Source organism: Geospiza fortis, unplaced genomic scaffold, assembly GCF_000277835.1.
Source record: "Geospiza fortis unplaced genomic scaffold, GeoFor_1.0 scaffold34, whole genome shotgun sequence".
In the NCBI taxonomy this organism is placed as follows: domain Eukaryota; kingdom Metazoa; phylum Chordata; class Aves; order Passeriformes; family Thraupidae; genus Geospiza; species Geospiza fortis.
Window position 1 is genome coordinate 535704 of NW_005054474.1, and position 12375 is coordinate 548078.

The 12375-nt window shown below is 39.6% G+C and overlaps 1 protein-coding gene across 2 annotated transcripts in view; it reads right to left on the reverse strand.

Moving 5' to 3' along the window:
- Nucleotides 1-12375, reverse strand: part of SEC22C (SEC22 homolog C, vesicle trafficking protein) — a 20396-nt gene that overhangs the window by 3349 nt on the left and 4672 nt on the right. For both annotated transcript variants that reach the window (XM_005428193.2, XM_031062953.1), the window contains 4 exons: nt 12152-12315; nt 10520-10702; nt 1763-1881; nt 934-999 (listed from right to left, as the gene is read on the reverse strand). In XM_005428193.2, coding sequence (XP_005428250.1) covers nt 934-999; nt 1763-1881; nt 10520-10702; nt 12152-12315 — 532 coding nt within the window. The remainder of the gene's footprint in view (nt 1-933; nt 1000-1762; nt 1882-10519; nt 10703-12151; nt 12316-12375) is intronic.

Sequence of the window (12375 nt, forward strand, 5' to 3'; positions counted from 1 at the left end):
ATCTAAATAAATCCATTAGATCTAAATCCATCTATTAGATTGAAATAAATCTGTTAGATCAAAATAAATCTATTAGATCTAAATCCATCTATTCACCCCAAAGCTCTGCCATGAGCAAAGATGTAAGAAAGCTGAAAGACACTAAATTGTATCATAATACAATACATAATGCCATAAATACATCAAAGTCTGCAGCCAGTTATCCCCAAACTGTGATCTAAAAGGAACAAGGGCAATGAATACACTGTAGGCATCAGTTATTCCTAGAAAATAAAACTGCAGCACCTTTCTGCAATGCCAGGCTGAAAGTTGAAGATTTTCCAGCATATATTGCTCTCAGGTTAAAGGTTGTGGAATTTTTTAGCAATTCAAGGAGCCTTTCAAGAAAAAACAATTTGGAACAAGTTGTATTTTCCTCATTCAAACTCTTCTGTGAAAGGTCAGAGGAAATAACCCCATTATGGAAAAAAAATGGAAAATATGGAAAATTGGAATATGGAAAAAAGCCATTAAGGAACCACCAGGATTCAATGTGATTTTTCATGTAAATTACACCATTTTCAATAATGTTGCTGTCCAATATTTGCTCAGTCCTCAAGGAGGTTGTGCTGCAAAAGCCCATCCCTAAGTCTGACACTGACAGAAGATGTGTCCATCCCTTTGGGAATAAACCATCTCTGGGATGGCATTTACCCATCACACCCAGCCCCCCCTCTGGCTTGTCACAACATGGAAGCACTGAAAAAGCCTGCAAATGCAATTTCCCAAGGGTCCAAATGTGCCTTGAACTGCTTTTGTGCCACTTCACTGGAATAAATCAGTGGAATCACCTGGGTAGGATATTAAAAACCTCTGCTTAGCTGAAAATGGCTCTGTCTTGTGAATTGTAACAGCAAAATAATTAGCAAAGTTTTTTATTTGCATTTAACATACCTGAAAAACACAGGCTAGAAAAGGTAGAAGAAAAGCTATCACATTTCCAATTCCTTCATGGTCCTCCTGTTGGGATTAAAAGAAGTGACAACCACGTCAGGCACAGCTTTTAGCAAGTGCTGCTTGATATTTGAGAACATTTTAAATATAGTCAAGAACCTCTTCTCCCAGTTTATGCTGATTGACTGTAACAGTGTCAAACACCAAGATCAATATCATTGGATAAGGCACCAAGAACTGAGGCTTATGTGACAGTTCCTGCTAAATAAAACTGTGTCAGGATACAATCAGCACACTTTTTTCCCCCTTTTTTAAAGTTGTTTACAGTCTCATGTTTATTAAAAAAAAAAATTACAGAAAAGGATCTAAAATAAAATGCAAGAATGGAGAAAAAAAAATCCAGGCAGCCTGGTAAGAATAAATGAATTTTAAAATCAATTTCTAAAAATTATTAAATAATTTTTAGAACTAAATAATAAAAACTTTAATAATTTTTATAATTAAATAATTATTTAATTATTAAAATAATTATTCAGTAATTATTAAATAATTTTTAGAATTTTAGAATCCTAATAATTAAAAAAATAAACTAAAAAATAAATAATTAAAAAATAACTTTCTCAAAATTTAAAGTTCTATAGAACAGAATAAAATGCAGAATATTGTGATGTACAGAAAAATACACAAAGTGTAGCAGTCCTGGAGAAACAAAACACTTCTTGTGGAGAGATTGTGCTCAGCTGAGGGGCAGAACAGCCACCCTTGAACTGGTTACCCAAAAACTCTCTGCCTTTCACTCATTCTCAGGTGTGGGAGCACTCAGGGTTACCTGAAAGGAATATTCTGCCAGGTGAACTCCTCGGATGAGGTTCAGAGCTCCACACATGATGTTCAGAACAAGTGACAGAATCCCCAGGGGGGTCACAGGCTGCATTCTGTAAGTAGGGACTGGAAATGAAATGAAAAGCAGACATTAGTGAAAGTTTGCTCTATTATTTTCAATCTTTTAGTAGAAAACACCACAATTACCTTGTGTGGGTTTTAAACACTTTCAAAACCTTCCATGCTTGCTCCAGGGAAGACTGATGATGAACAGAAAGCCCCATTTTTGTTGTTGTATTGCAGTATTCAGTTCTTCACACATCCAGAAATCATCAAGAGCTCTGGAGTATTTTTAGACAGGTCAGCAACAGATTTTTCTTGACCTATTTGGCATCAATGTCTTCTACTATGGTGCAAACAGATAATTCTTTGTTTATTCCAGCAGATGAGGATGCTCAGCACTCCTCAGGTCAGCAGAAAAGCCAGAGGCTTTCCCCACCCAGAGGTCTGGGGAAGGGCTTAGATTTCACCCACCACCACAGCAAGGCAGCAATTCATCTCCTCCTTAACCACTCATTAAACATTTTATCCCACTTGAGGGCTCAGGCTGCCCCCATTTCACAGGCAGTGAATTGTCTGCCTCCTTCCTTTCTCACCTTCTCTGCTACTCCTTAACACCCACACTGCTGAACAGCAGTTCTGCGTGATAATCTCATTGATACATCCCTAATTAAGGTCAAAGTAATTATCATAAATGTGTGTTTAGCTTTGGATTCTGCTGCCTTTAATTCAGGCTTGGCCAAGAGCACACCTCCAGTTTTCCTGCACTTGTTCAACAACAGATTCCACACCTTGATCCTCACCTATATTTCATCCCTGCCCTTGAATCCCCACAAGTAGGACACTGCCAGTTTCATAAAAAATGATAATTTGCAGCTCAGATCTCAAATCCAGATGTTCTCCTGCACCCAAGACAGGAGAGAATGAATGAGCCCTCAAGGGAACCATCTTCTCCCTGTGCTCAGTGAATCCAGAGCCTATTGGCCTGACTATTCATCTATTTATCTGACCATTCCAGATAAAACTGCACCTCTGGCTTCCTTTGAGCGACAGATGAATCACCACAACAGCCACCACACGATTTCAGAGAGAAAAACACTCCTGCCTTCTCCTTCAAGCCAGATTTTGATAGATGGATGTAAAAAACTCTGGTGCCAAATTAATACAGGGATGTAAAGCACCTTTCATCTGTGTGTCTGTAATTAATTTGTCTGGCATGCACTCACACACCAATAATTTCAGCTCCAAAGGAACTGGATCAGCTCAATTTGATGTGTGTCACTTTAGGGAGCATTACTGGGTATTACAGACAGAATGGTGTAACTCTGTCACTCAAAGGATATTTGGCTTCTCTTTTGCTACACAATGACATTTACAAAGAACTTGTAGCAGCATCTTTATTCATTCTCTGACCCCAGAATTCAGTTTCCTTCTATTTTTTTCCTGCTATTCCTACTTTTGATTAATTAAATAATGTTGCAGCTATATATGTGTTAACTGTCCCACAGATATTTCCTAATAAAGACTGTTCCTCACATTTTAAGGTTTACTTCAGAGGCATAAATGTATCTCAAACAAATTATAATTATCAAACACAAATGTCATTCATTGAGCAGAATCCTGCAAACCACACGTGCCAAGAGTTCCCAGTCCCTAGAGAAGAACAATGTAGGTCTCAATATATTGCTTCTGCAGCATGAAATATCATGTAAAAGTTACATTTTTTTTTAGTCCAGGAGGATAAAAAAGAATTGCTGTCACAGATGCAGAGGAGATTAAAACATCCAGTTGCTCAGGGTTCAGATTTTGTGAAAACTGGGCTTGAAATGGTTGGCTGCAGAGATTTATTTGTGCTCTTAAATTGTGAGGTTTAACTCACAAACTGAAATTGCACAGAGAAGTGAGATGGGTCCTGCTAAGGGAAAATTATTTCACTTCCTGGGGTGAAATCAGTCATATTTTTATAAAGAGAATTTCACACTGGAATGGCCTATTGCATTAAATAAGGAAAAAGAAGAGTACAAACACTCAGTGCAGGACAGCACCACTCTGCACAAGCACAAATAAACACTAATTAGGCTTCACATTGATCTGCCTCTTCAAGCACAGAAGTTGTGCACTTCAGAGCACAAGATCCACACAGAAATGTTCTGGGAGCTGTGGGTGATGCACCAGCAGGTTTGAACATGTGCATGGTAACTGCAAACACCCTCACCCAGTGAAGAAATTGAAACCTCTGCCCAGGAAAGATTTTCTGGCAGAGGCCTGTGGCCATTTCACTGGAAGGAGACACCAGAGTGTGCAGCAGCAGCTTGGATCTGCCTCCTGCAGGCACAGCACAAGGCTGGACACTGAGTCAGTCACTCAGAGCTCTGCAGGAAGAGCACCAGGAGTGAGAAATGAAATCACTCCAACAGCCTCAGCTGAAACACAAGCACACAAAAGGCAGAGAGTGAGACAGCTTCAAAAGCAGCCCCTGAAAAGGCCTCTGAAGGACTCCCTGTGTGCCTGTGGAAGATGAAGAACACTCACCAAGGGGAGCTGCAGGATTCACCAGCTGCCTCACAAGAGCAGTGGCACAAGTTGTTCTGCTGCTTCCCAGAGGCAGCTGTGATGTGCAAACCCTCCCTGCCCACACAGAGCCCCCTGTGCCCTGCACCCAGCCCCATGTCCTGGTGCAAACCCCCCCTGCCCACACACAGCCCCCTGTGCCCTGCACCCAGCCCCATGTCCTGGTGCAAACCCCCTGTTCCAGACTGCAAGGCAAGATGTATTCAATTACCATGTATGGCAGATTACCTTTGTCAAGTGGGCAGTTTGCTTTATCTCTCTCTCTGAGTGATCACAATCACTCCTGCCTAGGGAGGGGACACCTGCTGATAACAGCCATTGAATGTCCCTGCATGGCCTGGATTCCCCAGAGGAACAGCAGCTGCCTCTTCTTCCACTGGATCTTCAGAGGAAGAATACATGCTTCTCTACAGGACCCCCCTGCTCCAGCAGAACCACCCCTGACACTGCAGGAGGGCTGAGCCACAATTCCAATGGGACTGCTGCCAACACCCTGACCCACAGGGTGTCAGGTTGGGTTCTGACTCTGTCAATGTTGTTCTAGTGGACTGCATTGTTTATTTTATCCTTTAATTTTTTTCTTCCCTATTAAAGAACTCTAATTTCCTGCTCCCATGTTTTTTGCCTGAGAGCCCCTTAATTTAAAATTTATAGCAATTCAGAGGGGTGGGGAGGGTTTACATTCTCCATTTCAGGGGAGGCTCCTGCCTTCCTTAGCAGACTCCTGTCTTTCCAAACCAAGGCACCCTCCCTGCCCACAGAGCCCCCTCTGTGCCCTGCACACAGCCCCATGTCCTCTGTGCCCACACTAACACCAGAGAGGCTCTGAGCAGCAGGCAGGGCTCTGGGGGTGCTGATCAAGGGTGCAAAGGAAGGGTTTTTGTAGCCAGAGTTGGGCTGTGTTTAGTTAACAAAAGGAAAGAACAAACAGCAGAAAGAATGGAAGTAAGAAGGGGAAAAAAAATCTCTTGATCTCAAGAATACTAACAAAGAGAAAGCTGCCCTGACTTTTCTGGCCCTTTTCACAGCAAACTGAAGAGGCAGAGGATGAGCTCAGCCAGCTCCAAAGAGGCCAGCAGCAGCTCCAGCCATGTGAGGAAGGGATGTTTGGATCATCCCTGGATCAATCAATCTGCACCAGGGAGTGCAGTCACAATTCAATCCTGCTCTCCTGCAGCCACAGCATTTCAAACAGCCTCTTGTAGAGCAGAGCCGTGGTATAAATAACATTAATATGGAACAAACACCATGCACACAGCTAAACTTAGAGCAGCAAAGTGGGATTCAGCTGGGAGGGGATGATGAGAGAGACACAAGCCAGGAAAGCTGACTCCAGTGGAGGCAAACAGATGATCATAAACATGAGCCTTAAAATAAAGGCAGAACAATCTGTGAGAGTATTTGGGTTAGACCAGAGAGAACAGCCAGAAATAAAAAGCCAGATGGACAGTAAAGGAAAGCAATTAGGAATAAGAGGGAAGTGAAAATATATTTCTGATCTGTGGACACAGACTAGATCACAAATATTTACTGGCACTGAAGCTGTTCAAAATTTAAAGAAAAAGTGCAAAGAATTTCTAAGCCCTGTCATAACATGAAAAGATTTAACCTTCAAGCAGAGCTCTGAGGAGCACTCACAAATCTGACTGGCAAATAAAGTGCTTTCCATTCTATTTTTAATTCCTCCTGGCCAGTGCCCTTCCATACTCTTAATTTAAAATACCTATGTCAAATTAGATTCCAGCTCATCTATCACAAACTATAAGACTGAGCAACTGGAACTTAATTTTATTAGTGCTTCATAAGCCAAGAACAACAACAACAAAAAAAAAAGGAAATACAAGCTCATGGCACTCCAGTTGCATTTAAACCACCGTGCTAACAGGATTAAAATAGAGAATGGTTTAGTGGTGGACTTGGCAGGGTTTGGTTTCTGGTAGGACTCAATGATCTGAAAGGTTTCCTCCAACCTAAATAATTCTCTGATTTCATTTGTGGAGGAGGTAGGCAGGACCTTGACTGTGCAACTGAAACACAAGTAAGAGGTAACATTTTTACAATAAAGAAGTAGAGGTTGGTGCTTCAAAAGCAGTAAAACATCAGGTTTTATTATTAAAAAACCTCTGTGTTATTTACACAGATACACAAAGCCTCTTTCAGAATTTTAGTCAAATAGATTCAATTTTTTTTAAAAATAAGGTAAAAGGAAAACACAAAGAGGGGAGAACACCTCAAGCCAGACAATGTGGAACAAGAGGTTACCCTCAGCTCATATTTTTCTCACCTTCTTTTCCCTCAAGGCTGAAGAAACTCATTCAGACTGTAATTACAGATCTTTCATTAAGAGTTTGCAACAAGCAACGAATGAGTCAGTGGAGCTTCTTTAGAAATTTGAACAAACAAGGATTTGAAGATAAGAGAATTCCACATGGAAAATATCAAGCCTATATTTTCCATACAGAGAGGAAGCTGTAAGGCTGGAAAAAGACTCCACAGCAGCCTCCAAAGCACTGCTGCATACCTGCTGCAATGTAAAGCCCATATGTTGTTTACTATGATGGAAAAAGCCTTTTTTGGTTTCACACACACAGTGTAAACAAACATTTCTTGGTACACAAGGAACCTCCATGTGTTTTTCTGCCATGTGCTGTGGGCCATAATTTGTGACCACAAAATTAGGCACAGCAGATTTGTCCATCAATTTAAATCTGACTGCCAAAACAAAATTTACTTTTGAGGTAGCAAAAAGAAAATAGCAGCCTCAGTATTGGCTCCTGGGGTTGCTGCTGCAAAAACTTTAAAAATGCTAAAAGAATTAAAAGTGCTAACTAAGTAAGCAAACCAATGCTACATCCTAAGCACAGAGTGAGCTGCTAACAAATGCCAGTAACACCAAGCATGCAACACTATAAAACCAAGCAGCAACAGACTTTTCACTGCTTGCCCATGGACATAACTGCCAGGACTTGGAAAAGATGTGCTGCTTCAACCTTTCTTCACACTCAACATCTATCCACATCCAGAAGCTGAAGGAGAGCAAGTAACGGACTTAAAAGTTGAGAAGAACTCAGGTTACATCAATGAACTTTTCAGATAAGATGGGTTTCATCTTTTGCCAAACAGATTTTTGGATTGTAATCATTGTTTTCATCGTTTTACTCATGTTTCCCTGTTAAGTGTCTCCAAAAATCCATTGGGGAAGTTTTCATAGTAGGAAAAACCAGAGGAGTTGTGGGAATACAATAAACCAAGCTTTGCCCTGGAAAGATCTGCCACAGAGTATTCCCCACCTAGGCTGAAAGAGAGGATGTCCCCCATGGTGCTCCGCAGCACTATTGCCAATCTACATCAGAAATTTCTCTCAGTTTGAACAGACAGGTGTCTGCTAAGGAAGGCAGGAGCCTTCCCTGAAATGGAAAATGTAAACCCTCTCCCTCTGAATTATTATAATTTTATTTAAATTCCCCCACTGGCCAGTTGACCCTGCCCACCCCAATTGTTCATCTCTCATTTCCCCTACAGTTTGCTGCCTCTGCACCATCCCTGTACCCTCAAGTCAGTGACCCCATACTTAAGTCTGTGCAGACCACATGGTTTGGTCTCTGTCCCTGACCCCTTTGGCATGGTGGATGCAATAAACCTCTGCTGGAATACATCACACAAAGACCCTTCCTGTCCTTCTTCCCCTGAGCTATCTGTGCATGGACTTGAAATGGCTCTTGTGGCCTTGCTCAGAGTGGCTTTTGAATGAGATGCTTTGAGGGATGTTGCAGCATTTCTACTGTTATAGATACATATTGTAATATTGGCTTTTTGCAAATATTAAAATATATTTTATATGAGTATTGTTAAAGTAATTTGTTCTAAAGATATAGTTTTTATTTCTGCTGTTAATTAAGCTTAGACATAGTAGGGAAATAGCTGATACGTGTTATAGATAAATATAATAATATTGGCTTTTTGCAAATATTAAAATAGATTTTATATGTGTCATGTTAAAGTCACTTTGTTATAAAGATATAGTTTTTATTTCTGTTGTTAATTAAGCTTAGACATGGTAGGGAAATAGCTGGTATGTGTTATAGATACATATTGTAATATTGGCTTTTTGCAAATATTAAAACAGATTTTATTTGTGTCATGTTAAAGTAACTTTGTTATAAAGATATAGTTTTAATTTCTGTTAAGCTTAGACATAGTAGTGAGATAGCTGATATAAATATGTGTTATACATATTGTAATACTGTTTTTTTCGCAAATATTAAAATAGATTTCTTATGTGTAACGCTAAAGTAAGTTTGTTATATAGTTTTTATTTCTGCTGTTAATTAAGCTTAGACATAGCAGTGAAATAGCTGATATGTGTTATAGATACAATTATAATATTGACTTTTTGCAAATATTGAAATGTATTCTATATGTGTGGTGTTAAAGTAACTTTGTTATAAAGATATAATTTTTATTTCTGCTGTTAATTAAGCTTAGACATAGCAGTGAAATAGCTGATATGTGTTATAGATACATATTGTAATATTGGCTTTTTGCAAATATTAAAATAGATTTAATATGTGTAATGTTAAAGTAACTGTTATATAGTTTTTATTTCTGCTGTTAATTAAGCTTAGACATAGCAGTGAAATAGCTGATATGTGTTTAAGATAAATGTAGTAATATTGGCTTTTTGCAAATATTAAAATAGATTTTATATGTGTATTGTTAAAGTAACTTTGTTATAAAGATATAGTTTTCATTTCTGTTGTTAAGCTTAAACATAGTAGTGAAGTTGCTGATATGTGTTATAGATACATATTGCAATATTGGCAAATACTAAAACAGATTTTTTATGTGTAATGTTAAAGTAACTTTGTTACATAGTTTTTATTTCTGCTGTTAATTAAGCTCAGACATAGCAGTGAAATAGCTGATAAGTAACTTTGTTATATAGTTTTTATTTCAGCTGTTAATTAAGCTTAGACATAGTGAAACAGCTGATATGTGTTATAGATACATATTATAATATTGGCTTTTTGCAAATATTAAAATGGATTTTATATGTGTGGTGTTAAAGTAACTTTGTTATAAAGATATAGTTTTTATTTCTGCTGTTAATTAAGCTCAGTGAAATAGGTGATGTAAGTGTGCTTGTGTTAAACTGCCTGCTGGGATGGGATAACACCCAGTGAACACAGGATGAGCACACCTGTACACATCTGCCAACCAACAGCACTCACTGTTTGAAGGCAGTGTAGACCAAACCCCAAAACTGGAGGTGATAAAAAAGGACTAAAACCACAACCAAAGAATACCCATGCTCTAAAAAGGCAGACCCAAGGAGGAGCCATGCTAAACAATTCTTGGAACATGTAAACTTGTTTGTGGAAAAGCTTACTAGCATAAGGGTCTGTGAATATGCAACAGGCTGATGTAATTAAAAGATATTTAAGGTGTATCCCTGAAGATAACAGTGTGCTCTTGGCTCAGTGCCCAGATGAAAGTTATGTTTTCATAATTTGTAATTTCCTGTTTCAGTTTGAATATTCTGCATGGATGCCTTATCTCTTCCACAAACCAATCCTCCCTCTGGGGACATAGCTGCTGTTAATGGGTCATTGAATGTCACTGCATGGCTGATAAAATTCATCATCCCATTGTGAGATGCTCTGCCCAGAGGGAGGAGCCAAGCATTCCTACCTGGATAGAATCTCAGTTTTTGGGACACCAGAGCAGCCTTTCCACTGGATTCTCAGAGAAACAGCTGCCTCTTGCACTGGATCTTCAGAGGAAGACTCCACCCTTCTACAGGATCACTGCCCCAATAGAACCACACCTGACACTCCAGGAGGGCTGCAGGCACATTTCCAATTGCACTGCTACCAACACCCTGACCAACAGTGTTTCAGGTTGTATTCTGACTCTGTCAATGGTTTTTCTTTTGTATTATTGCATGTATTTTGTTTGGGTTTTGTTTTCCTTTTCCTAATAAATTGTATTTCTGACTTGGGAGTCCCTCACTGGTTTTGCTTTCAAACCCCAGAACAAAGAGTGAACGCGTTTTTCACATCTACCACTGTGACACCTGGCAACACCGTGAGGGTGAGGAAATCTCCTGTCACCTGGTGTAGAAGTAACTTACCAACCTCCACATGGCCTCCTGCGTGCCCTCCATTGCTCAGCCCGTTCAGCAGCTCCGTGGCCTCCAGCTGCAGCTGCACTGGGGGCTGCAGCTTCAGCTCCTCCTCCACCCTCTCCCAGCCTCCCTTGGCCCTGGGGCCACGGCTGCTGTTGAAATGGTGTTTCACCTTCTGAATGGTGTTATCTGAAACAACAGGAAAAGCTGCTCAAGTCACCTCTGAAAGAATGCTTAATTAATCCTTAGCATTGTTAAAATCTTAATTGTGGTGATATTTTATCAGATCATGGTGATTTGATTGTTTTAATTTATTTCATTTCTTACTGGGTTCAGGCCAAAAATTCCACTCCTGGTTAGGGAACAAAAATACTTCTTTTAGATATTTTATAGCACAGAAAGGTTTGGGATGGAGGGGACCTTAAGGATCATCCAGTGCCACCCCCTGCCATGGCAGAGACACCTTCCACTATCCCAGGTTGCTCCAAGCCCCATCCAACCTGCCCTTGGTTCCAGGGGCAGCCACAGCTTCTCTGAGAACCTGTGCCTTCCAACCCTCACAGGAAAGAATTTCTTCTAATATCTACTCTAAAAAAATAATAAAAATGATCTGTAACTGCCAAACAAATTATTAAAATCTTGAGCATCAAGCCCATCTTAGATCCAAACACAGGAATGGAGATGATGAAATAAATAAATAAATAACCACACAGCAATATTAGACGCTTAGTAACTTAATAAAGTATAAAAATAAAAATTATTTTAGAAATGTATTTTTTTCTTGGAAAAATAAGCTTTATGCTTATTAAAAGCCTAGGTTAAAAGATTAAAGAGGCTAGATTATTAGTGTCTTTATTATACACAAATTTACACTGAAATCATTAGCCTTATTAAAGAGGCTAGATTAAATTAAAAGAGGCTAGAAATCCCCCAACTCCTACTCAAGTTAAAAAAAAAAAAAGAGTACTGTGTGGATCTCAGTATGAAATTCCATCCTGGCTGTAATGTGCCCTGAAGGAAATCCACCCAAAATCTAAGATGGCTCTAGGAGAAGCTTTCCCAATGGATTTCTCAAGTTTTTAAGCCTGAGTTTAACACTGTTACTGAAATCTGGACTGAAGAGTGCAAACACACTGCAGGATATTATCCTTTCCCAGAATACTCTCTCACTGCAAGGGAATTGTGTCTTTCAAAGGTGTGAGGTTCAGTAGAGCAGCCGCTACTTGGCAAGAAAACCAATTATTTCAGGCTAAAAAAGAACCACTGGGCATGGTTCTGAAGTATTCTGCCTCCAAGTCATGCCAGAAATAAAGCTGCCCATAATAATCTATTCTGTCTCCTTTTTTTCCTGTACTATCTGTCCTCACTTGTCAGATTTTTTTAATTAAGTTAGAAAGCGTCCGAGATATCAATTTCTTTTTTCTTCTCTGCTTGTTCATCAATCAGCACAGCATTTTGTTCATAAGAGATGAACTCTCAGGAACTCCAAACCAAACACTTCAATAGTTTAGGGCATTAAGATTTCCAAAGGCACACCCAGAGTCACTTTCATCATCAGCCCTTAGCCAGGAGATGTTGTTTAACACCATCAATTTGGCAGGAGGAGGATTTTTGCGATTAGAGAACAAAGTTACAAACCAAATTCAATAAAAGCATATGGTCTGGAAGCTGAATTGATGCTCCTTGTGTTGTAGGAAGCAGCAAATTCCCAGCGAAGCTCTTCCAGGAAGCAGAAGGCCATGATGGTTGAGTAGCTGCTGGAACAGATTGCCATGCAGGCAATATCCCCAGAAGAAAGGAAACTGAAATAGAAATTAAAAGAAAAAAAATCACATCAACATAAAAATGTAAAAGTCCTGCTG